Here is a 27,987-nt window from a genome sequence, read left to right as displayed (position 1 = left end):
CACAAATCTGTGAATGGGCCGTGAACGAGGAAACGTGGGTACAAGAGGCTATCCGGCCACGGCTGTGAAAAAACACATCCACTCCCGCTCACCTCTGGTTGAGGAGGCGAGGCCGGCAGACAGGTGAGCGACCTCCGACCCGGCCTGCCGCGGAGCGCTGCTCGACGCGCCAGGAATGTGTCCACACCTCTCAGCCAACCACGTCACAGAGAGTGGGCGAGGAGGCGGCGGAAAGCACGCAGGCCGCCTAAACCCAAACAGAGTGTGTGCTCGCCCGGCCTCTCTGTTATGGTCTACATTCTGTGGCGCTGTGTGAATGTAGGGGAGAGTGTTTTGGGAGCGAGAGTGATGGATGACTTAATCTGAGGGGACGCGGAGAGAGGAAGAGGAGGTGTGTGTGTGTGTGTGTGAGAAAGAGAGCAGGGCGATAAGGATATTTTTGTCCAATTTATGTGAAGTATTTCAAGGCCTGGGCAATTATATCAGCCGCTGTCGAGAGCTGGAGTTCATATCTGGGAACAGTTCTGCTCAGTTTCAGCGACAAAGACACACCGGCTGCTACCTACTCAAAGATAAGTTTGGTTTATTACAACTTGGCTCTAATTGTTGGAGCTTTGGCCGTCTTTCTCTTGGTTTTGTGTGAACGGCGCAACATCGCTACAAAGAAAAGCCACAGGGTGAGAAACACAAGCAGCTTCAAAGAGTTTTAAACAAACTTGTTGAGGAGAGAAGATGAAAATCGACCCGCAAGACGAATGCCGTGCAACCATGCTAGCAAGCTAATCTGCTAGCATGTTTACTGCCAACTGGTGCAGGTCTATCACTGGTCGACACATTCAAGAACATCCTTAAATATGATTTTTAAAATCTGGTTAACCAGGAGTTGTGTTCGCATAATGCATATAATGGCATATTTAGGAGGACAGTTTGCATGAGAGCTGTTACACTCTCATTCACTTCTACAGAACGTGCTAGCACGGCTGCTGAGAAGCGACTTCAGATCTGTTCATTGCTCATGTGGCGCTCACCTTGCAGGTCACGGTGGCCCCTCAAGAGTTTCCCATCACTGTTTGCGGACTGACTTCCTGGTTCAACAACCATATTTGTGCACTCACAGAGTTTCCCCATCCTTTAAGTACCCATTACTGACCTTTTGCGTGTGCTCGCGTTCAGTTTCACCTTCAAAGAAAGTGTTTCACGTAGTCTGGCTAAGCTGTCGACCTCTTTACAACCTGTCCGATCGTCTAAGCACTTGTGTTTCTTGCCCCATTGGACTTTCTTAAAGCAACGTTGCTGCGTTCCCACATCTCAGCAATGACTCCAGCAAGTGCAAAACTATCACAACTGATAGACACGATGGCCAAAACTGTGAACATAACACCAAAGTTGTAATAATATGGAATTATCCTTTAATTTTACCACATACAAAGACAATTAAACAGAGGGAGAAAGAGGAACAATAATATTTATATAGATATATACAAATAATACTGTACAAGAGCACAAAGGAAGGAATAAGAAGAGTGTTCTGAATTTAGCAGTGTGATATGAGATGGATCAGTATACATGAGGCCGTGTCATAAACATTGGAACGGTTGTTTTTTGAAAGGGCACACAAACCTACAGAAAGAGCTGGACTGAATCTGGACTGTGCTCGTTATAAACCTCATTCAACCACTCTCTCTGTCTCACACACACACACACACACACACACGCATGCACACACACACACGCACACGCGCACACACACGCACACGCGCGCACACACGCACGCACACACTGTTTTGCAAAACAGGCAAATACATTCACGTTCGGGGTAAAACCCATTCACTCTGATTTCAACACAGGCACACCTGGACTGGCTAAGGTTTAACCACCTGTAGTGGCTTGTATGGCTTGTTCAGCTTCACTCTGGGTGCTTTGCACATTGTGTCTGCAGCACACACACGCCGCTGCTTGTGTTTGACTGTGTGTGTGTGTGTGTGTGTGTGTGCTCCGCCGTAACGGAGCACATGGGAAATGGACATGCTCCATCCACAGTCCATGTCAGGGGGTCATTTAGTGTGTGTGTGTTAAGTCTTCCTCTCTTTGTGTGTCCATACTCCCTCAGTCCATCTTAGGCTAAAGTGCTGCAGAGAGGAAGAGCTTCAGTTTTGAGTGTGTGTGTGTGTGTGTGTGTTTTAATGTACGTCAATGGGTCCAGGGGGCATCACTCAGAATAGAAAGCACTTGGCCACAGCGCTGAATTCCTCAATTTCTTGCAAAAGGAATCCTACATAGGAATGTGCCAGACAGATATGTCTTAATAAAATCATGTCCAATGTGCTTTTTGCTGGTGCAGTCCACCATTAGCGTTATGCTCTCATTGGACAACAGCGGAGAAATGAAGGGGTGTCAATCGTGCCAGTTCAGCCCCAAAAACCTGCTCCCAGACCTGTGCGATTCAATGCTCCACATCTGGAGGGCGAGAGAACACAAATCCATGGCGTTGTTTTGTTTTAACAGTCTCGTCTGTCCATGTGTCCGTCTGTCCTCCGGCGTGTTAACTGCCGATCTACCAGTTGCAGTCTTTCTTGAGTAGCGTGAGGACTTTGCGCCCCAAGCTGGCTTTCCAAGGCTTGACAAAGCTCTTCATGTTGACCAGGAGGCGGCCCTGCTTCCGGTCCGAGTGGCCCGCCACGAGGTACTCCACCCCTGAGAAAAGACGTCAGAGGTCAGGGTCACTTAATGCTCATCATCATCATACCTCTCGCTGTACATTATCAATAAGGGTCTCGCTATTCTATATTTTGTCAACAAATCCCATGAAAGCACCAAAGCTAAAAGTGCTTTAATCCGTCTCTCAATACTTCCCAACAGTCCACCGGCTCTCAGAGGACACACACCTTTAAAAATGGGTCACAAAATATATAATTTCATTTTTTTTTTCAAGTTTAATGTTTTCCTAGAAATACTGGCCACTGTAGCTTTTAGCAAACGTTACTCAAACAGAAGGAAATAGAGCATTTGTTAGGGACTATTTTCAGTGGCGGATTAATCCACATTTGGTGCTCTGGGGAGTGTTTGTGGCAGCAGGACGGTGTGTGTGGGACTGAGTCTAAATAAACTAGAGTGTGTGTTCATGGTGATGAAGGAACGTGTCACCCAGTGCAACAGTGTGACTCACTGATGTGTTTTTCATAGTTTTTGGACAACAATGGAGCTCTTCAGCACAGAGGAAGAGGATATTTCAGACTTTAGACACACACACTACTGTTAGTAAGAAACATTAATTGTTTTAGTCCTTTTGTGGGATTTTTGAATATGGCACAGAAATAGAATATCAGCAGCCTGATCAGTCACACTGGTCAAACTTTGATAGGAAATGCAGTTTTGAAACGTCAAGTTAAATTTAGGAAAAGACATAAATCTGATCAAATTGTACTGCAACATGCTAAAAATGACATAAATCACTATCAGGAGAAACTGTAATCTTTATCAAAAGTCAGTTCTGTGAGATTTTGATCTAATTTTTAACACATATCTATCATTATTTCATTCTTTATTATCACGATGACTCTGTGTTTCAGTGGGAAGTTGTAAGATCTTTATGTGTCATTAAGGGAAATGTTCTCCGCTGTCTCTGACCTGCGCTGGAGGAGACAATCATAGGAGAGTGTGAGTCTGACCTGGGTTGAGGATGGGGCAGGTGCAGCCCCGTGCAGTCCAGGACTCGGGGTAAAGAGTGACGCGACCCCGCTGAATCTTCACCTTGGTGTTCTGACTGAGCACCTTCTGAACTTTGACCTCCACCTCGGCGTGGGAGCCCTTATCGTGGGCGGACAGCACTTTCACCTTCAGTACTAAGAGTCGGGCAGGGAGACAAGATGTAATAAGACTCCAGTGTGAGAATTTATGTGGATTTGATTTCTGAAAGGTGCTACAACACAGCTGCATTTCCTCCCATGTGTCAAACTCAGGAGCACTTTCAGCCAAAGGTTACGACTCTGCAAGCCTCCGGAGGAGCTACATAACTTACTGAACACAACTGTACGATGGACTGTCATGAAACTTTGTACAGACATTCATGACTCCCAGAGGATGAACTCTAATGACTGTCGATCCCCTGACTACACTTTCCATGCAGCGCCATCGTCAGGTCAAAATTTTCAATTTGTTCAATACTTTGGTTTATAACCAAATACCTGCAAAACTGCTGACATTCCCATCAGCCTCAGCTGTGCTTTGTGTTTAGTGCTAATTAGCAAATGCTAGCATGCTAAGCTAAAATGGTAAATGTTATACCTTCTATCATCAGCCTTTAAATCATTTTCATTGTGTGCATGTTAGCATGCTGACATTAGCATTCAGCTCAAATCAACGCTGTACACTTTTTATTCTATTTACATTCTACGACTGTTGAAGTATAAGGCAAGTTTTTCCAAATTCAAATGTTTGGGATCAGGTCTAATAATCCTCGAATCTATCTGCAACTGGTCTGTGTGTCGCGTTCAGGATCCACGGATCCATTCTGAATCAGATCAAAAAGTTAAAACAGCTGACGAGTTCTTACCGTACGCGTAATTCATGGTGCAGAAGAGTTTACTGTTGGTCAGGGCTTGTTCTTTGCACTCACACTTCTCTGCAGGACACAGAGGCACAGGCACAGATTAATATTTGTAACATAACTGATGCTGTGTGTGTGTGTGTGTGTGGTCTCAGATACTGTGCATGGCGTCCTAAGAATGCAAGCACAGTGTGTGTGTGTGTGTGTGTGTGTGTGTGTGTCCAGTGAGGAATGTGCCTATGAAAGCTGCAGTTACATGGTGATGGTGGGGGGTCTAAGAGAGGGACACTTGGAAACTGTCCATGCGCACACACACACACACACACAAACACACACACACACACACACACACACACACACACACACACACACACACACACACACCTTTGTTCTGTGTCCTTCTAAGGCCCTATCAAGACTTTCATTACTAAAGCATTAATGCTTGGTCACTGGACTGTGCAGGAGGGTGAATAACACACACACACACACGCACACACACACACACACACGCGCACACACACACACACACACACACACACACACACAGAGTGTCTCTATCTCACCTGAGTAGTGGAGGGCAGAAAAGAGTTCGTCTGCTCTGAAGATCCTGACCGGCTCGCTGGAGTTTCCCTCTAAGTTGTACAGGTCCAGATCAGAGCTGCACAAACACAAACATGTCAGCAGGACTCTAAAGCAAACAAAAAGGTAAACTGATAAATGTTAGAGTTGGCATCAGGAGAGTAAAAGTGTTTTCACTCACCCAAACATACAGTCTCCAGTAAACGGGTCGCAGTCTCCTGCACAGTCGCATGGACGGCAGCCGTATTCGTGGAAGCCCCAGTATCCCACCATGCACCTGTCACAGTGGGCTCCGCCTACTCCAGGTTTGCAGATGCAGTTTCCGTTGGAGGGGTCGCAGAGTGAGCCGTCGGCCAAGTGGAAGGGCATGGAGCCCAGGGGGTGACAGCTGCACGCTAGGAGAGAAAAGAGCGAAACAACGAATTCAGATATGAAGAGATGAGATTTCTTTACGTCACAAATGGAGGCTGTTCAAAGCTCTTTGAACAATCCAGGCCATCAGCAAGAGGAAGCCCAAACATCTACAGACAAAGGTCTCTGTGGTCTGAATCAAACCAGGGACACTGTGGTTAAACGTTACATGCCTTAAGCTGTCGTGTTACCACATAAAAACCCAAAAATGTGGTTTTCATTTTGAGATACAACAGCATCAGCAACAGCACTGGTGTCAAACAGAGGCCAACATCTTGTAGTTTTTAGCCAGGCCAGCAGCATAGCTCCGAGTGTCTCAATATTTAAACCAGAAGACATGAGGAACACAGCAGGGACGGTTTGGTACTTTATCTCTGTTATCCTGCTTTAGAAAGTGTGATGAGAAGTGACAGATATTTAGTTTAAATATTGTTACTAGCAAGTAAAAAAGCTGTTACATGCAACTGGGGCGGGACAGCCCCGCCGACAATGGACCAATGGCTGATAATCCTTGAAGGATTGTTGTTACAAACACTTTGCCGATAAAGGTTAAAGTCAAAAGATAGCAAATGCTAGCATGCTAACCCCCTAAACCGAGAAGTTTAACACACATTATACCTGCTAAACATCCGCATGTTGAGCAGCGCAGCATGCAGACGGCTGCAGACCCTCAGGCTTGTGTGTCGATAAATGTTTTATTTATCAAATGTTTCTGTTTTCTGATCACATTGTGAGAAATGGTGTTATTATTATTTGCTTTTATGTTAAGCACTTTGTGTTTCATTTTATGCATTAAGTGTGCTATATCAGTTTATTATTATTATTATTCTAAATCCTGATAATGTAGTCATTAATACTTTACCCAATACATCTAATTCCTGTGCTACTTAACTTGTCAGTCTATATTTAAATAATCCTGGTTTTCTGTACATTTTATGATGAAACTTTCTCTGATTTATACTATAAACTGCTGCTCCATCCATCCATCTAATAGCTGTTGAGATATGACCGAGCGCTCGCATGGCAAACTTGAAATCGATCCAAGAAAAGAACGAAACTGTTAAAAAGAGAGTCACTTCATGGAGCTCCGAGTCTAAAGGTCTCTTAAACTGACAGTTTGCTGACTTGCAAATTATATTTTATTACCAGGACTTAAGTATTTCATCATTCATCAGTTGATCTATTTGTCTGGCTGGTATTGTTGCAGGAGCTTGCAATACAAAGGACTCTCTCTTTTTCTTATCACACACACACACACACACACACACACACACACACACACACACACACACACACACACACCTCCACTCTCTCCCTCCCTCATGTCCCCTCTAATTGTGTGCTGATAGGGTGTTCTTTAAACAACCTCCAAAAACAATACACTCTCACACCCACCCACACATGTTTCCACTGGTAGTCTGAGAAAACTACTGTCTGCTGTCTTTCTCCTGTTATCAACACTGAGACCTGGAGCCTCGCAGGAGGAGGTGTCAGGCCTACCCCATAAATCTGTCCCTTTCTCGGGGGCAGACGGTGAGGGGGGGCGTCGGGGGGGTTTGACGGAGAGGCAGAAGATGAGGGGAGAGAAACAAAGAGGGGGGCGTTGTTTGGAGCCATTTCTCTGCTGTTTAATGATGCTTGAAGCTCGACTGGCAGTAAACGGCTGTAACAGCTTACTGTACACCCAGAGGTCTGCCTCCCTGCACTCAAACCTCTTCTATTATCATCAATGTCGTGTCTGACTATAGATTACAGCAAAAAAAAAGTCATCGTGGTGGTGCGGGAGGTTGTTTTCTCAAACCAAAGTTCATCAAATGATGTTAAATTCACATGACTGCCCACAGAGTCGAATTTACAAGACAGCACGCTGTTAAAAACGCCTCCGAGGCCGAGACCGAAAGTTCCTTCCTGACCTTGGGAACAGCAGTTGACAAAACAATCTCACCACAGGGTCCATTTAGTAGCTGTTCTGGAGCTTTCCAGTGCGTCACATGAGTCGCCCAGCCGTCATGAAATCACAGATGCTCTGAGGCTATTTTTCAGTACTTTCAATACCATAACCCCATTTGATTAAACCCGTGCAATTAAAAGTGTCCTTAGCTCACTTGTTCATGCAGTTCTGACAGTACAACAGCAGCTCGAATGAACGGAGGTCAGGACTGATGTGACATTACATTACTTATAATAATTCCTGAAAATTTAAATATTCCTCAAGTGTTACTAAGAGAGGAGATGTCCAGAAAAGCAGCAACACTGATGTTTAATGTTGATTACTTAATGATTACAATGCACCAGTGCTGTAACTACTGCAGTAGTGTAACAGAATAAAACCTGTTGACACTGTGGTTCTAAGAGAGATTTTGACTGTAGGGTTGAAACAGTCTGTTAGTGGATTGACAGAAAAGTCTTGTTTTTTTTTCATAATTTAACACATTTGATGACAAAAACATGAACGTGACTGTTTGGAGCAATATTTTTGGCCACGTGAGGGCAACACAACAAGCTGCAAAGACATATTACCACCTTATAAAGTTGCCTATTTACACATCCAGCACACAACTAGCATATATTTAGACTTTATCTCTCCTTTTAGCTCCGTATTTGGTCTCCACCAGCTCCTGAAGGAAATATCTGACTCTTTAGTTGCTAAATGCTCCATTATGTTCACCAGCTAGTCTGGTTTACCCAAAACCTGTCTCTAGGTGGCTCTGGTAAGGTGTGATGCTGTTTAAAACAACAGAATTCAGTCATTTGCAAACAAACTGTGTTTACTGACAACAGTTTTCTGAAGTGTTCCTGAGCCCAGGTAGTAATCATTCATGTTTTATACAGGGTCCCAACGTTCTTGGAATCAGGGTTGAAGAACAACGGTGTTTCCGGCCTGCGAGAACGATGTCACATCAACCTTCCCGAGCTCCAAAGCAGACAGTTTATCAGACGAATCACCCGGGACAACAAAGATAAAGATAAACCTTATCATTAGACCGAACTGTGCAATATCAATAAAATCATAAAGTTATCACATTTATAGACTTTACAGATATGAACACGCACACAAGCACACACGAGACATTTAACGACCATTATGACACAAGATTTTCTCTCACACAGACGGGCTTTGTGTGTGTGTGTGTGTGTGTGTGTGCATGTGCATCAGGCCCTATCTTCACTATTGTGAGCAACCGCCGCACGTTAATAATTAACTCAGATTACAGCACCACCTCAATTCCATGCCGAGCGAAAACACGTGTGACGGTGTGTTTGCTAACTGTGCGCGTTTACATATCTGCGTGACAATTTATGAGCACTTGAAGGGGTCACTACACAAGGACTGCCGTGTGTTGTGTTAATGTGTGTGTGTGTGTGTGTGTGTGTCTAAGATAGCTGTCAGCTGCAGGAGCTCTGACAATGAAAACTTCATGAGCGTGTGCTGAGACATGACAAGACACCTGCCTGAGCAACAAGTGTAGACAACAAACCCACTACACACACACACACATAAAAACAGACATATAAACACACACTGTAACTTCCCCCCTTGCTAAAGCGTTTTGGTGTGTACGAGCTTGACAGGAGTGTTTTCTTTCCCGGGCCCCTCGGAGCCTGGTATGAAAAAAATGTTCCTGACGACGGAGGGAAATTCCTCCATTGTCAGCAAGCGGGATTTCACAACCTGTACCTTCGTCTCGGGGGTTCTCCAAGCATGCCATCGCTCCTTTTTTCTATCAATCAGCCGTCAGTGAGGATCTTTAGCCCTCCAGCCTCCATAGTTACCCCACAGGTGAGTTTTCAGGTGCAAAAAAACATGCACAACGCCCAACCAAAGCACTGATATCCAAAGCTTACAACAAGACTGTAATAAAAAGGTGGTGCATTAGATTTCTATGACCTTATCAGAGATGCCAACACACTTAACTCGGTGGCTGTAACATGTTGACATACCTCTGCTCCAAAAGACGTCCAAATGCAATTCATCAACTATCCTGATAAGATCGATGCTAATGGACTCCAAGTAGCATGGCTATGCTCAAACGAAGACAAAGTGATGCACTGACATAAGAGCTTGGTGTACATGGACTGTGGAAAGGTTAAAGATTTATGGTGGAGACTTAGAGTCTACAGCCATGCTAGCAGCTCGGTGAGCCTGTACGATGAGCTAAATGCAAGCGTCAGCAGGCTAACATGCTCACAATGACAATGCAAACGCCTTGATGCTAAGTAGGCATAATGTTTATGATGTTCACCATCTTAATGTTGCATGTTATCATGCTAACTAAACAAAGTATAGCTGAGGCTGATGGGTATGCCATTGGTTTTGGAGGTTTTTGTTCGTGAACCAAAGTACTGGACTGTCATATTCTATATGTTCTGTTTTGTATGACATCAGCCATGGCTGCTAATTGCTAATTAGCAAATGTTAGCATGCTAACACCCTAAATTAAGATGGCAAACATGAGGTAAACATAATACCTCCTTAACATCAGCATGTTACCATCGTCATTGTGCGCATGTTAGCCCGCTAATGTTAGCGTGTAGATCACAGTACAGCCAGCATGACTGTAGACACATGCGCATTCTTGTTGATCGTTTGTTGAGGTTTAACTATATTCTTTCATTATTTATTATTATTTTGTATTATGTATTTGTTTAAGGACCTGTAGGAGTTGGTGGGGTGGGTTGAGGGGGTTAAAAAGTAAAAATAAAATCAGAAAAATAAAAATAATCTAAGAAATGTTTGGAATTCTGTTGTAATGGATCTCTTGAAAGACTAAAATAACTAAGTAATATATGCATGGCCAAACTCTGGGTGCCGCAATTGGGCTGATGGCTGACATATTCTCCCCTCGAGGTGTTTTTGAAAGGTCTGGTGCAATTTGACAGTTGTTTTAAATTCAGTGCTTACGTGAACACACACACACACGCGCCCTAGTAATCATGTGTGAGTCCAGCATACCTGCAGGACTGAGCTCACTGGGTCAAATCTGACAGATAATCAGAGGGAGAATGTAGCCACCGCTCTGTGTTTATGGATGACTATCGTGTGTTTACTTAAGATGCGTCTCATCACCGGAGGGCAGCACGCCACTCAACCCACACACACACACACACACACACACACACAGAGAAAGGACCCTCACACATTTCCAACTACTACCAATGATTACCCTGAAGCTACCCGAGCTCTGAGTCACAGATGAAAAATGGCAAAACAAGCCCAGATGGACAAGCAAGGGGCTGTGTGTCGAGCTTTGAGTCAAGACGAAGGAATGTCACCATCTGATGATTAACTATGGTGTAAACCTTGGATGGAGCGTGGGCCGTCTGCTGTCTCTCTCTCACCCACACACACACACACACACACAGAGCCAGGTGCCCATCAGAAATCAGCATTATCAAGCACGTCCCAGCTTGTGATCTCAATCCTCGGCATTCCTTGAGAGAACGAGAGCGCCGTGCCAGTGTGGTGTGTATGAGGTTAATGTGATGATTCGCACCAGCAACACTTTGTCAACACCGGCATGATTGATTATGCGTTATGAAATTTTACAATGTGTTCGACATGTCGTGGTTGTGGGTTTCATGTTGTCAGTTTGCCAAAAAATAAGGCTAAGATAGAATTACCGCCTTGTGGTTGCTTGCCTCAGCCAAGCAGTCAAGTTGAATTTACATCCATGTCTGTCCAGACTCATATAATATGAAAGAATTTAATAAAAGGTATTAAGGGGCTTTCTGCCAAAATGGAAGTTATCACTATATTGACATGTTTGATTCCAGTGAATAACTTCCAGAGAGAAACATGCGCAATAACAGCACAACCAGTCAGCTTGTGCTGGACGACAATGCTTCAAATGTGGACGCTTCACACACATGTGAAACCCGACAGCACAGAAGATCTTTACAATCAGCACAGTTTCAAGGTGGACGCCCAAGATTAGAGTCACCAATTCAGGATGTGAGCAAATGTGAAATATGGTCACAATCACAAACAGGAAGGACACTGTAAGCTACTTTTATCCTGTTGTGTAAAATAAAACAGTCAAATCCACATTTACACACAATTTGAATATGTAATATGTAGAATAGTTGTATCTTACGTTTGCAGGATTCGGGGGCAGTGTGCGGTCGCTGGGGGTCTCTGTGGAAGCCGGCCTTGCATCTCTGGCACTGACGTCCTTCGGTGTTGTGCAGACAGTCACACACGCCTCCGCTGCGCTGGCCAGACTCTCGCCACGCCGTCCAATCAAAATGGCAGCTCTGAGCGTGTCCGTTACACTTACACTCTGGTGTGAGAGGGAGGAAATCAACACATCAGCGTCGATGACTGGCTGGAGGGACCACAGCTGTGGACTGATTATCTTTTGATTGGTTATATATGTATCTATGAATTATTGCAAACAATAATAGATAATGATAATAATAATAATAATCTTCATGACTGTAGTGAAGCATTTTGATCAGATTCTGCACAGATTTGCATCAAACATTTCTGGAGTATCAGCCAGTCACAACTTGTTGTCAGCTGTTTTGCTCAGTTTGCTATAATCTTGCTTAATCCCTAATTCCCTCTACACTAGTCTACCATTTGGTGCATCCCAATTCTCCCAAATGCTTCCAGCTAATTCCAGGACCCTCTCCTCCCTAAATGCCTATCAGGGTTTAGACATCACGCTTTGCTCAGCATGTACTTTTTACAGGCTGTGTTTGCACATGCATTGGTAAACAGTGGTTACTGTTTAGCTGTTTGTTCTGGTAGTTCTTGTTGCTATGTGACGCCACATTTGTTTGAACTATCATCATCGACGGCGCTGCCAGCGCCACCTGAAACCACCTGGAGTTTGACTTGAGAATCACATCTTTTCCAGAGAGAAGCAGAACTCATGAGGATGACACATTACGTTGGGGGTGGGAGTCTCTCTGCACCTCAGGATTCAATCTGATCAGAATGTGATCATAAAATGATTAGCGATGTATTGATATGCATGATTTTTGTTCTCTCACTGTGTGACTTGCTACTTTCTAAAAGCATATCTGTAATGAGCCACATTTACATCAGATAGGCATAACTTATAGTCAGTGTGGCAAAAATGCTTCCAAACCAAGAAGGAACCTTAAGGTGCCCAAAACTGCAGTTCCTCCAATGGCCACTTGAGGCTGGTTTCCCCATAGACCTCCATATTAGAACACCCAACTTAACAGCAGAAATAAACATGTTTACAGTCTGGTACTAAAAACGGTTTTAGTCTCTATAGCTGATTTCATTAATGACAATGACAATGACAATGTCATTCGTTAATGACAACTGGACGGGGGCAAATTTTAATATAACTCACTTGTTAAAATTACATTAAGGCTTAAAGTTATGCACAATTATGAGCATGGCTGTTTTGAGTGACAGCTAGCCGCTAGGTTTCAGCAACCTGGCTTCATTCAGCCACATCAGCTTCACCCGCGCTCCACCTCTTTGTCCATTGTTGGGTTAGCTGAGAGTTTGGTGGAGTCAGGCGCAGCCTGGATGACCACGGCCGGAGTCACTGAGCTTCACAAAGGCTCTTCAGAAACCGACGTCGGGGAGAGTGCATCCATGTTTTATACGGCCTGTTTTCTGTATCCTAGCTTTTAATCCAGGTGGTGGCCGCCATAATGATGAGAATTTGGTTTTAAATGTCTGATTAGTGACATCAAGAGAGAATCGCGATGCATCTAAGAATTGATTTTCTTAAAGTTCCTGTTGTGGAAAAGTCGCGACTGTGTTTGTTCGACTCACTCCGACATTCGTGCGGCGCCCCCGTCAGGCCGTCGGCGGGCTGCCATGGTCGGTCATTGTAGAGAGGTGCGCAGCGCTCGCAGTGATCACCTGCAGTGTTGTGTCTGCACACACACTTCCCATGGACCTGCGAGAGAGAGGAAGAGGAGGAGGAGGAGAGAGAGCGCTCATTAGCAAGAAGAAAAATGATAGACAGATATACTTCCTCTCACTCCATCCCTCAGTCTCTCCCGTACTCCCTCGCCTGAAATTAGTGAATGGAGATTGATTGTTTGGCTTCATCACTGGAAACAAGAACGGGCCTCTGGTCTGAAAAGCCTGTGTGTGTGTGTGTGTGTGTGTGTTTACGAGTGTGTGCGAATGAGAAGAGTACAAGTATGCAGCGCTGAGAGCACAATAACAATCTCCTTGTCATTCCTGTGAGCTGGAATGCCATGCATGCTGGATAATGATTGAAGGACGGGGGGAGCAAGGCATCTGAGGAAGCTCTTTATTTGTTTGCGTTACACCGTGTAACTGTAATGTAGGACACACACACACACATGATTATACAATGATTACAGAGGTACACACACTGACACAGACATGGAATAAACACATCGATTCCTGCATTTGTTTCCCACGGTGTGTGAGGTGTCGCTACCTCCCGATTCACACTCAAACACACTGTTCTGAGTGCAGAGTTAAACACATCCACATGCCATAGAGCAGAGCCAGAAGCAACATGTTCTCTGCCTGAACTGACCCCAGATCAGTCCTGCAATGCAGAGGTGAGCGCACATGGCTGATTTTACACCATATCAATCACACTAATAAGGGGAGCAATTGCATAAATGAGAGGTCCAGGCAAGTGGGAGGCAGGAGACCTAATGACACATATCCAACAATGAAAAAGAAGAAGTAGTAATTACTGAAACGTCCACAGTGGAGAGAAACGAGGGGCACAGTAAAAGAAAAACTGGACAGGGAGCCAGCGGCAGCAGCTGGCTCGGGTCCAGACAGCTGGTATTTGAACCCATTTCGCATGTTTACCATACCGTGATACGGGACAATTAACACATGTACACACTGAGACCTGCACACACGCAACCATGTAAACTCGGCCATGCAGAGGACACAGCAGAGCCGGACTCATACATGATGCAGAGTGTGTGTATGAGAATATTTCTCAAAGCTGCCGATGGCTAATAGAGACAGTTTTTGATTCATATGTATGAATTAAATTCAAACTTACAGCTGGAAATATGTTTTGGGAGCATGAGATAGCGTTATCAGTATTTCTGTGACCAAAAACAAATAAATAAATAAGGTGACGAGGACAGAAGAGCAGAAAATTAGAGGTAAAAGCATTCAACCCTGCAGCAGGTGTCATTCTATAACAACTGCCTGGTATTACCTCCAATATAATGACCCTGATTGATTCTACATGTGATAAATATATTTGCCTTTCAGCATTCAAGTGGTACATACAACCCTCGTATGTTCCTATCAAAGTGTATACTGTCATGTCAACACATTACATTCAAATGCTAACAAGCCATACAGTAAACAACTGGATCTAATCTCATGCAACTATTGAACTTGATTTCATGTCGCAGAAAATCGAACAGTAATAGTAAAAACAAACAACAGTCAGACAGCATGTTACACTGTGTGTGCTCTACAAGTGATCTCTGTTCCTGTGACTGAAACAATATAAAGATCTAATCAATCCAGTATTTCAATGCTGCACAGCAGATAGATTAATGAAACACACAAACCCTGGCTGGACTAATTGCTGCTAACACTCCGCTAGCTGTCCCTGGATGCCATTATGTGTGTGTGTGTGTGTGTTGGCTTTGTGGCTAGCTTACAGACAGTGTAATCACCCTGAACCGCAGAACCCCCATGTGGCGGCACAGGAGCACAAAAAAAACCCAACAACAAACAAACAAACTGGTCGTTTCGTCTACGCTCACAGTGTCTGGACAGTAATGACTCGACGTATCACGGCCACTTTCACTGCTGATGACTGCGCGCGCGTGCACACACACACACACGCACACACACACACACACACACACTTAGAGCAGACAAAACATTGCATGCTTAAGCACACACACCTAACACAGAGCAGACCAAACAAACAGGACACACTGCACATATATATGAAGAGAAAGGAATACGATGCTGTGTAAAACGAGGTCACACACACGTATGAAAAAGCCCAGAAATGCAAACACACACACACACACACACACACAGACACACACACACATATATGCCCAGTGGTGGATGGTAACTGAGTACATTTACTCAAGTTCTGTACTTAAGTACAAATCTTAGTCACTTATTCTTGACTATTTCTATTTTATGCAACTTCACTATTTTCCTTTTTACTCCACTACTTCTGTCTGACAGCTTTAGTTACTAGTTACTTTCCAGATAGCAAGTTTTCATACCCTTCCCGTGCAGTGAAAACCACGTATCTCCAGATGTGTTGATGTTGAATGTTTGTGATAAAGTGAGGGATGAAGTTTTCCTTCATCCTCCTCCTTCTTCTTCTTCAGCTAGATAAACTCTTAAAGATTTCTGAATTAACTGGAAAACAGGGACCATTTATCTGCCTAACGAGTGCTTTTACTTTGGGTACTTGAAGTAAATTTTGCTGATGAGTGTAATATGAGTGTACTATGAGTACTTTTACTTAAGCAAAGGACCTGAATACGCCCTTCCCTTCCCTGCCTGATCAGCAATCTCTGCCCTCATCTCCCATCTCGAGCTGCTCGGCTTGTTTGGGTTTAGCCTGAAACGGCGACTCTGGGTTGAAACGGAGACACAAAACAAACCGCTGATAGGCGGGAAAAGGCGCTTACATAACTGCAGAGTGTTTACCGAACGCTCCCGCATGGCAAACAGCAGAGCGACGCGCCGATGACCTGAGGTAATGTTGTGTGGACGGTTGAGAGGGATTTACTGTTCAAACTCTACATCCTGGGTGCAGTTGGACTAATATTTGTGGTGAAAAATGAATTTCAGCCACACATGTGGGCATTAAAGTGGTCTATTATTATGGCTGTCCTGGCGTGCAGAGGAGGGTTTTACAGCTCTGGGGTCTAAAGACCGTTTCAGAGGATTTTCTACCCTCATAAGAAGGAAATCCTGATGAAAACACTCAGTAGAGCCACTTGGAATTTCTTGGCATGAAAAAAGTCAGATTATGAGATTTAAAGACCAATAAATCGTCTATCTTCGGCTTCATTACAAAAACACTGGTATCACCAAAGAAAACACGGGAACAGTCTTCTTCATTTATTATGTATCATACCAAACACCGTCTCCGTCTCATATCAGTCATGCATCATTTTACAAGTGGACAACTCTGACTGATGTCTCATATAAAGGCCGTGTTGTCCCTGTACTGAATACACTGTATGGCCAAAAGTCAGTGGACACCTGGCCATCACAGCTATGTCAGCCCATTCTAAAATCATGTGCATTGATATAAAGTTTGGCCTCCTTTGTGGCTACAACTGTTCTGGGAACGATTTCCCCCCCATCGTCTGTCAGACTGCCAGACAGTAAAGCATGATTCGTCACTCCAAAGAGCACGTTTCCACTGCTTTGGAGTCCAGCTGCAGCGTGATTTACACCACTCCGGCCGACGCTTGCCATTGTGCATCACATTAGTGATGTGAGGCTTGCGTGCAGCTGCTCGGCCACAGAAGCTCATATCGAGAAGTTCCCGACACGTGCTGATGTTGCTTCCACAGGCAGAGCTCTGCGGTGAGTTATGCAAAAGATAAAAAGTAATTTTCACATGTTTTCAGCACTCGTTGGCCCCACTCTGTGAGATTGCTTAGTCTAACACTTCATGGCCGAGCTGTTGTCGCTCCTAGTTGTCTCCACTTCACAATAACAGCACTTACAGCTGACCAGTGCAGATCTCACAAATTTCACAAACTAGCCAGTACCAAAGGTGGCATCCTATGACAGCACCACATTTAAAGTCACTGAGCTATTTATGACCCACTCTTCATTCTAAATGTGGAGACTTTATGGCTGTGTGCTGGATTCCATGCACCTGTTAGCTTATCACAAACGCATCGTATCAACATATATTTTGGCCGCTAAGTGTCAAGACCTTTCTGTACTGACACGCTAAAGATAGAACAAGTGACGCCACCACAGTGTTTGTCCTTCAAAGTGCACCGACAAGATTATTTTTCAATCTTAAAATGTCCATTTCAGTGAATGTCTTGGTAGAAAATCATTAAAATAAAACAAGAGATCCATGCAAAAATGTTTGTTTTGTCAGAAAACAGAATTGGCTGAACATTCAGATATTGTTATCTGATTTTTCCAGACTATTTCTATCATTATCAGCCTCAAATATCCATCATCAGTTGGGCTTTACTACAGTATATTGTGACGTAGTGCTATTGTTTATCTGTCTGAATGTCTTTGCTTATAGAAACTGCAACGGAAACTTCTTGTTGACTCTCACTGTCCCGGTCGAGCTGATTGCAGCAACACATGCTTCAAAGTCATCCAGCGTTTCTGTTTGTGGAGATGTGGCTGCGATAGGAGCCTGGCTCTGAAACGCTCGCGGTTGATCTCCAGGAAAAACACGAAATCACACCTTCATCAACACGCACACACACATCAACACCACCATTAACCCCCCGCTGAATCAATATCCACATCTCAGTGGAAAGGCAGCTGTTTATCTCACCAGACAGCAGCAGAGAGGAAGCAGGAGAGAGAAAGGTGATCCTCCACCACCCCTCTTTTTGTCTGCCATTAAGACGACTGCCAACACAAAGTAAACAAGCCATTAAGTCTGTAAGTATGAAGCCTTATAATCTTGATTTCCTCAGAACGAATGACAAGCCTGCCCATGGGGAATGGAAAGAAATGTCATGATGTCAAAACAAAGCAAAGTGCTGGAGCATTATCAAAGCATCAAGGCTGGAAAGAAGCGTATTTGCATTGGAAATATTTTCACTGGTAAAGAGTATTAATACAAAAACAAACATTAACTGAAGATCCACTTATGAGTTTTTCCAGACTGTGAGATGCAGCTGAAATTGCTGCAAAATGCTACAAAATGGACGTTGGGATAAGAATTTTATGTTAAATTACATGAAGAATGAGCATGTAAGCTCAAGTTATGATGCATTTTAATTGTATTTTTATAAATGTACTTTCAATTAGAGTTAGAGCTCATAATTTAAAAGTACCCTGAGGACTTTTAACCCATAGTGTTGCTTTGGACTGATGTTTTCATAACGACATCCCTGCTAACTGCATGGCCATTTAAAGGCAGTATAACACATCTATAGTACAGCCTGTATGGAGTCTAGATATAATGCACTATTTAGTCAGTGAGTTGTGAGACTGAATTTAGCTGTAGAGGAAGTCAGCTAGCTTTTTTAGGACAGTTTATCAGCTGGAAACATCAGCTGCTAGCTAAGCCTGCAGGTCAAACTGCCCATTGTGATGCTAAATGAAACTGGTGTTTATCTGAAAGATCGGCCCTGTCTATCAAATGAAACAACATGTGACATCCCTTGGTTTCATGCTATCTCAGTGCTCACCACGAGATTTGGGTGGGAGCTGTGAAAGAAGTTCGTAAGTGGAGCTTCAGTTTGTTGATGCACTCAGCCAGCGCTCCTCTCTTACCACATGGTTGGTCCGGTCTCTGATGGGCTGGTAGCCTGGTGACGGGACACACTGCTCGGCGTGGCCGTTACAGAAGCAGCTTCCCTTCACTATCAGGTCATAGACGGCAAAGTGTCGGGTGGGAGGGGCCTCGTGCGCAGAGGCGAGGTCTTTGGCCTGGCACGGACACGACTGACGCTTCAGCAGTCGGATTCGGATGTTGGTCACCCTCAGCTGCTGCTGGCCCTCCGCCCCGAACGGATCCAGAGACTCCCACTTGGGGAGGGTACGGTAGATCACCTGTTAGCCAGAGAGAGATCTGCTGTCACATTTCTTTGTGATCAAACATGAAAGCTGTGTCACCTTCTGTTATGGGCTAAAGTTCCTCGTGGACAGAGCAGATCTTTATTTTATTGTGCTGCATATTTTCCAGGCAGCACAAGAAACCTGCAACAAGCCGATTAACAAGCCGAACAAAGACAGACCAGTTTTTACTCGGCTCACTGTTCTCACTAATTTATTGATCATTTTGAAGACACAATCACAGCCATAACAGCTTTAACGATAACATTACAAGACTGGCGTCAGAAGAGAGGCCTGCTGCATTCACAATGAACGAGGATCAATTCATAGATTATAAAGAAAATAAGAGAATTGCATTTTTTCACCCTGACTTCCTGCCTTTTGAGGATCTTGAACATACAGTATAAACTCATGCATGCTCAGTTCTCCCTTCAGAAGGTGCACTGTTTTATTGGGCTTGGGTATTTACGGTTTCCCCCCTCTTTAGTTTACTTTTGCTTTATGTCTTTAATTACGGAAAAGGCCAATAAAATTACTCATAGCACTGAGGAGAAAACCGGACGCTGTTGTGTCTTGCAGCCCCACTTCATGATTTAGAAGGATTAGACGGGTGCATTCAGCGACACAATCAGGTTTATGGATGCGACTCATGTCACTACATCTGTCATGTTAATGGAGGTTTGTTTTGGTATCATTCATGCACCAAACTGTGACCTTACACCCTGCCGTCATTGACGACGTCCTCACGTGACCATGAGGGTGCTGGGTGTCCCTGAATGAGTGCGCCCTCCCTCCCTCGCTCTCTTTACCCTGCCTGCTCCCTGGACATCCTTCAAATCGAAGATCCCTTTATAGGCTGCCATCGCCATGGCTACTGCTGCCACTAGCAACCAGCACCGCTGCTGTTGTCGGGGTGAAAAAGTTGGTGTCTGCCCCAACTCTCGCTGTGAAAGAAATGTGTGTGTGTGTGTATGTAGTGTGTCTCTCTACAAAGTGTGTGTTGTTGTCACTGGCTGTCACTGATATTATGGGATGAGTAGTGTGTGTTCATGTGAGTGAGTGTTTTCTTTGGTTAAAACTTTGGTTGAGATGCAGGCAAAGCCCCCATGCTGCTCCCTCATTGGCTGGATGACTGGCCGAGAGTGTGATGGGAGGAGCGCTATTAATTTCCCTGTTGTTGAAAAAGGTCACGGGGTCACGGCATTGTGGTCCACAATTAAGAGAACACGACAAATAGGACGAGGGGCGCCGGTCCGCGGGAGAGCACGGAGAGCAGGGCCAGACAAAGACGGGGACGGAGATGCAGCTTCACATAACTCAGGGCCGGACAAAAGGCCTGGGACAGCCCGGTGACACCACAGCAACACCAGCACATACACACAGCCGCACTGGCATGCATGCAAACATCAGTGTGGATGAGGTGAGCAGAAAGCAGCAATATCAGCCTGAGCCGATAAGTACTCTAAGTACTGCCGCAGACATGCCTCCATGGAGCTTTTACAACACAATCACTTATAGTAAACCTCGTAGTTTTGTGGAGACAAAATATCAATGTTCGCAAATATGCTGATGAGACCCATGTTTATGTATATCTAAGGCCCGACTAGATGTAAGTCTAGGGACACCGGGAGGGTCCTAATGGGTAAAATGAAACAAAGTTTATCTAATGTAAGAATTTATCTGTGCTCATTCTTAATTATAGAAATGTAGTAATATAACAAAATACACAGTGAAGTGGCTACATGTAGGCACCAAAAATACTTTGGCTCGGTTGAGGAAAAGATCATTGTTTGGGGTAAAATAAGTTTATGTACACAGTGTAAGTTATGAACCCATCTCAGCCTCCTGCCTACATGGACATTTGTACTCTTTATTTTACTTCATCTTGCTCTGAGCATCCAATACTTCCACACTGGTTTAAGCTGAAAGCCCAGTGTGTCTCACACAGACGCTAAAGGGAGTCTTCTGGATCCGGCCAGCTGCAGGTTACTGGACCATGAGGCGTACAAAGCTGGAAGAAAACAGCTTTGCTCTCATTTATTGATTATCTTTTATTTCCCAGCCTGTCTGCCCATAATAAAACAATAAACCACAGAGCCTGAAGTGAATCTAGGGCGTGAATCTCAGACATTACAAATGCTGTGCCAGCGTTCAGGTGTCAGAGCATAAAAACAGTCATGTGTCATGTGTCAAAGTCATGTGGAGTGTTATAGTCTATCTGTTCAGCGAGATGGAGGTCAAAAATGCTCTCTGTGCGTGGGAGTTTTGACCGCTAAAGGCGCTAAAGACCAACGTTTTGATGAGCGTCTCCTCATTGTCTTTGTATATCAAACTCTTAGGAGCGTGAACAAGCCTGTGACACATATTCCTGCGATTTCACTCACGTACAGTTGATGTAGGTAAGCAATGTCCCAACAAATACCAGGAAAAAAGAAAAACAACAATCACAGATTAATACTTTGCAAATGTTCCATGAGAAAGGAAATGCATTCATCGGGTTTGTTGGGCCTCTGGGAAACACAACATGTGTTTTGGTAAGAAATACTGACTATAAACATTCATACTAACATTTGTTTACAGGGAAACTCCGCAGGGAACCTTTAACTGGAGCTGAATCCACAGGAACTTATCTCTGCCACTGCTGTCTGAAAACCTTTGCTCTGTGGTGGACATTAATCATTAGTATAATTCTGGAGGTTGATAACAACAGAGACAAAACGGAGCCTTGAAAAGCACACAGGTGTAAAAGTTTCACACCTGCTTTCCAACACCTGTATATGCAATTAACGTCAGGCCAAATGAGCCACGTTTTGATCCGGCCTCCCTGAGGGTTCACTGAGGGTCATGTGTCCACTTCAGGCTGAAAAATACAGTAAGTCTGGTTTTAACAGGCGTAATTCCATCAAAGCACTGTGGACTGTAATCTGGTAAACAGGCACAATGGGCATTGATGGAAGGAGAAAGACGGAGAGGGAAACAGAGAGGGGGATGGGTGTCTAGCCAACAGCACCGACATCCATCAGAGCAACGGCACTTCCTTCCAGGCAGACAGACGGAGAGCTGACTCGATGTGTTTATCTGAAAGGGCATGGACAAGTGTGTGTGTGTGTGTGTGTGTGTGTTCGAGGAACTGTGGAAAAGAGAAAGAATATATATGTGTGTGTGTGTGTGTGTGTGAGTGAGTGTGTGTGTGTAGCCAGTCTTTCTCTTCCCTAAGGAGGTCAGTCTCTACAACAAACACTCACATTCTTCCAGCCTGGCTGACCTCATAAATAAGACAAGGAGTCCTGCATACTCTGCACACACACACACGCACACACAAACACCACCTTTTCCCCACATCACAGGTGAACACGGAAAGCTTTCAGCGCAAGAGATGACATGCTTTCATGTTTGCAGGAGAAAGGAGAGGCAGTAAGCTGAGAATACCTGCTGCCTGTAATCGCTCGCAGCTACAGTGACGACCCCCAAAACCTTCGCTGCCGTCTGTCAAGCTGAGCCAGCAGCGATCCAACACATGCACGCAGGTCAACTTTAAACCAGCTATCAGTCTTATTCGCTTTGCTTTCATATTTCAGTCACGTTTTTGACTCACTTTTGACCAGCTTCATTAAGCTTTATGACGCAAGTTCACGTAAGATGATTACTTCTTCAATTAAACAAATTAATTGTTTATTCTGTAATACACAGAAAAATGTCAGTTGCAAGAACCCAGAGCTGGAGGTGATGTCCTCAAATGGCTGAGGCAACAGTGCAAAATCAAACGTGTTGAATTTTCAGTGATATATACGAGAAAAAAGCAGCAAATTCTTACACCTGAGAAGCAGAAAACAGGCTTTTTTGGTGCTTTTTTGCTTGATAAATAACTTGAAATACGATGTGGAGTCTGTTCAGTGTGAAGTGATAGCAAGTTCTATGTAAATGCCGTCGTATTAATTATTGTTTTTCAAAAATATTTTGATTTCAGTTAACAATTTGTTTGCAGCCAGTTATGTAGATTGACAATTGTATTCATCTGCCATGACAACGGAGCAAGGCCACAGGATGCTGAAAGCTATGGAAAATATCCAGTAAGGGACCTTTTAGCAACAACTTTTTGTCAAACCTCTATTTCAAAGATAAATAAACTTTTAAACTAACTTAGAGATGCCCTGAATAGAGGTAAGTCTGTGGAAATGAATGGATAATGATTCGTTATTATGCTTACAGACACTCTTCATATTTGAACCCGGAACGACTGCACAGTATGAGGCCTTGTTGTCATCACCTTGCAGACTGTTAAACTGTCATTATAGGTGATGCACAACTACAGCAAAAACACACAGAAGCAGAAGCAGTGAGAACAGCTGAGGAGCAACAGCAGCTGGTCTGTCAGAGCGCTACTTGACCTCTTTTAACCTCTGGGTCACCGGTTGAGGGGTCAGAGGGCAAAGGTCACGCTCTCAGCACAGGTGGCTGAGATGTATGTGAAGCACTGAGTGAGAGAGAAGTTTTCACACCTTCGTGCACAACAGGAGAGTAAATCATGGGGATAAACCTACGGAAAGGACATTTTTCAGCTTCTTTCTCACATGCGGCAAAAAAAATACAGACAAAGAAGCACAGCAGGATCGCATTAAGAAAGATTTACGATACGGCAGCAGAACAAGGCCATAACAGCTGTGAGGAATACTTGGAGGGAGCCCGTCAAAGAGGACGTAAACACACATTACACATGAGAGCACTGCAGGGAGTCCAGAGCAGCACCACGCTCGGCATGCGCCTCCACGCACACATCTGCAGAGCAGCTCCCGACACACACTGCTTCAATTAAACATCAATGGACTTCAGGAAGCCCTCTCGTGCTACAGTCAAAGTACGCCTATTAAACGCTCACTCATGCACGTACACACACACTGCAGAGCTTCCCCCACCTGGCTGCGCTCTGCTTTCATTCTGCTGCCACGCCGTACGACTCTTGCATGTTGCGTGACTTACTGCAGAAAGAACTGATTTGTTCCAGTGGGAGGGGCGACGATGGAGAGGGTGCACTTTAAATTATTTGTTTAGAAAAACGTGAGGCTCGGTCTGCCGTACCTGGCACGTATTATATGACATCGTCGGTAATTCATTCATAGAGGAAGAAAACGCTGAGCAGGAAACTCGCTGTCACCCCCTCCAGCGTTTCATGCAGGTGTGTGTCCGCCCTCCTTTCCACCTGCGTTAACCTGCATCTGAGCCATCTGACTGTGTTTAGATTGAGAGACATGCCGGGAATTCAACCAAGACTTGATACAGATCTGATCATCCACTTCTGGCAGGTCGTCATGAATTGTGAGGAGAAAAGAGGTCTGCACTTTGGTTAATGACACTTAAACTCTTAACTTAAACTTAAAGGTATTTCACGTGTAGTTCATATTATATATTCAGCATTACTTTTATTTACAAATGTGTACTTCTTTCCTCTGATACTTCTCTCATTCTGTTTTCTGAGACTTTGGCTACTTGGGGGCAGCGCAACAAGATGTGCAACATATATTCACCTCAAGAAGAAAAGAGACTTGAAACGAAAATTACCTTTTAATGCTTCAAGTCTGTTTTCTCCTGTTTGAGGGTGTTGGGCTCTGAGCCCCCCCAAAAGATAGTGACCCACACTCAGTACTGCACCTGAACGCATCATGTGTGAATACAGTGTATGTTCAATAATCTCGCCTTTTAGCTCCGTTTTTGGTCTCTACCAACTCCTGAGGGAAATATCTGGCCCTTAAGCGGCTAATGCTCCACTGTGTTCACCAGCTAGTTGCTAACTGTGTCTGTCTGTCGTTTGGTGCCTGACAGGTATGTGTACAAAGGGGGTTAAGAGCTGAAAACAGCTGCTGGAAGTGATGACAATGAGCTGAAAGAAGCTTCGATGCTCCACAGAGCTGAAGGGAACTGCAGAATCGGGAGAATATCTGCAGGTTTGTTGATAACAGTCATTCAATCCATTGTGATTATGAAAATATTAATAGTAAGTAAATAATAGTGCAGCTTTAACTTGACTTCAGACAGATTTTAATGTGTAATGTAAAGGTAAGCATACAGCTCCCGCCTCACCTCTCCACGGTTGCAGGGATAAGCCCCGGAGTATTTGGAGGTGCAGGTGGCACCGTCCCGGCCCGCGCCCGCCTTTCCCTCCTCCAGCCCGAAGGCGGCGCTGCAGTTGCTGGCGTAGTACTGCAACATCTTCCACGTTCTCCCAAAGTCCTGCGACCGCTCCAGGGTCATGGCCGCAGGCCTCGGTGAGCGAAACACTACGATGAGATGCGTGAAGTAGAACTCCGCCTCCAGGTTCAGCTGCACCGTCTCAGACTCCACCCCCTCAGCGGACTGCCACCAGGTGTTGGGGTGACGGAAAGAAGAGTCAGACATGGCCCCGGCCAGGTGGGACAGGAGGGGCAGGGCGGCGTTGCATTTGGCGCACTTGGCGGCGCTGCAGGCCAGGTTGGCGTTGGGGTCGGAGTAGGAGCAGTAGAGCTCGGTGCCGTTGTTGCCGCAGACGGTCTGCGTCAGGACCCGGCGGCCCAGGGCCAAGTTCCCCATGCGAGGGTTGCAGGCCCGGCTCTCACAGCGAGGGGCCACACCTGCACGAAACACCTCCACTGACAGACCTGGAGGGACGGAGGGGAGAGAAAAAAAAAGTTTCACATGTAGTTCAAAAATGGGCTGAGATGACATAACAGCTTAACAAGAAAAAAGACTGAAAGCACGGGTGTCAGGTGTGTGAGGCAAGGTGTGGCACTCACTGCACCTGAGCTTAAAGGGTCAGCTCACACAAGTCACACACCCGTACAGGTATTCATCCATGCACATCGGATTTCAACCATTCAATAGAGGTGAATGCATTAAATATAATAGCATTAAACTGATTAATGTGGCTAATCCATACAACTGATGCTAGTTTAACTGGGAGTATTTCTTTGGTGGGAAGGAAGATGGAGGAGGAGGAATACATCTCAGAAACAGATTTATTAAAACCTGACAAATACAACCAAAACTATCTGCTTGGCTAAATCCCACTAGAGATTTTTAGAGGAAGAGCATTCATGGCCCACTTTGACCTTAGAAATGCAATACTTTCTAAACAGGTTTGCAGGTTTTGGTGATGCTTTGGCTCCTTCTTCATTCCTCACCTGAATCTGAGTAAAACTAACAGTATGTGTGAGCGTGAGTGGGCGAGCTGAGAATGAGAGTGACTCAGTGTGTGTCTGCACAAGTCAAGTGATTTACCTCGATCGGAAATGTTATGCAAAAGGGATAATGGAGGCATTGTGCACCTGCCTGCCGCACACTGCAGCCAGCGTGGACTCTAACACAGATAAAGTTTGGCAGCTCGGGGAGGATGAGCAGCATTCAGACGCCTCCCAGACGCTTTGCAACCCCCTCCCCAAGGGCCATGGTGTCATCTTCCAATGTGGATTTATTATCTAAAACCAGGATCTCTTTGTTTTTCATGTCAAAGGCACACTCATTAAAGCTCCTGGGTTAATTAACTTTTGCACTCTGGAACCTTTTCTGGAAGCACGTTTTTTGTTAGACTGACTTCACTGAATTACATAACCGTCTGTAGGTGGGGAGGTCAGACTGAAACCTTTAGACTGGAGGCCTATAAGAAGTTAATGTGATTCCCCACCTGTGCTGATTAATAGGATGCAAGTAAGAGAGTTAATTATCCTAAACTAAACTGTCTTTACTTTTACCTCATTTGGAAATTATTGATCTAAATGAAAATGCAAAGATTAAACGTGACTGTGTTTTTAATACAAAACTTCCATTCAAATATGTGGCACTAAACAACAATGAGGCTCAGACATATACCCTACTGTTCTGTGTCCCCTAGAGGTTTATATGGAAACTAGAGTTTAATAATTTAGGCATATATTTTGAATAAACTGTAACCTTTTGATATATGAGGGTTCATGTGTCAAAAATCCAGAAAACAAACTCTTCCAGTCAGAGATTAAATTGCCTAAAAATCAAGGCAAGTTCTGCATTGCTGCACTTCTCCCTGAGCAGCAACAGCACATTGTTGCATCAGTGACAATAACTGTGACAACAGGATGTTTCATGTGAAAAAATAAACACACTAACCTGCATCTGACAGCACGATCAGGCTGATTACAAATAAAATCCACATATCTCCTTATGGCAGGAATAATCCAAAATAAGAGACTGAGATGGAGACTGAAGCAGAAAATCCCGCTGGAGTTACTCAAACATCAATCATGCAAAGATTTCATCCACAAAAACAAACAAACAAACAAAAAAATCAAGACAAGTGCGTAGCTTCAAATCCAGTGTGGACTTTCTCTTTCACTCAGCTGCGATCCAATAAGACGATAAGAGATAGAGAAACAACATGATCCCGGACGGTGAGTGATGCCCCGCGGAGAGGAGGAGGAGGAGGAGGAAGAGGAGGAGAAGCTTCTGCCCCGCTCGTCTGCTGCTTCGGGACCGGCAGCGTGTTTCATTTCCCCGCAGTGTGAGCCTGCCGCCCGCTCGGCCCCGCACATCTATTTCTAAGGAGCGCGGAGAGACGCGGAGGCTGTGTAGTGACAGCGGCGGCTCCGCCTCTCCTCCACATTTTTCTCTGATTTAAAGGAACATTCCAGGTCAGAGCAGAGCCGCCATGCATGCAGGGAAGTACATCAGCTGAAGTACGATTCTCAGCTACTTTACTGCAGTATTTCTGCTCTCTGATCCTTCATATTTCCACTCGAAG

The 27,987-nt window shown here is 44.6% G+C and overlaps 1 protein-coding gene across 1 annotated transcript; it reads right to left on the bottom strand.

The window, feature by feature from the left end:
* Nucleotides 1-1,395: 1,395 nt before the first annotated feature.
* ntn4 (netrin 4) lies at nt 1,396-27,770 on the bottom strand. Its single transcript, XM_041964248.1, has 10 exons — nt 27,357-27,770; nt 25,323-25,876; nt 18,966-19,244; nt 13,302-13,428; nt 11,632-11,817; nt 5,307-5,520; nt 5,110-5,204; nt 4,553-4,621; nt 3,669-3,842; nt 1,396-2,694 (listed from the first exon to the last, which is right to left on the bottom strand). Exons 1-10 carry the CDS (start codon nt 27,400-27,402, stop codon nt 2,555-2,557), a joined length of 1,884 nt encoding a protein of 627 aa, XP_041820182.1. The 5' UTR covers nt 27,403-27,770; the 3' UTR covers nt 1,396-2,554.
* Between the last annotated feature and the right edge of the window lie 217 nt (nt 27,771-27,987).

The sequence above is a fragment of the Chelmon rostratus genome, chromosome 22 (genome assembly GCF_017976325.1).
Source record: "Chelmon rostratus isolate fCheRos1 chromosome 22, fCheRos1.pri, whole genome shotgun sequence".
NCBI lineage: Eukaryota > Metazoa > Chordata > Actinopteri > Chaetodontiformes > Chaetodontidae > Chelmon > Chelmon rostratus.
This window is presented reverse-complemented; position numbering and strand designations above follow the sequence as displayed.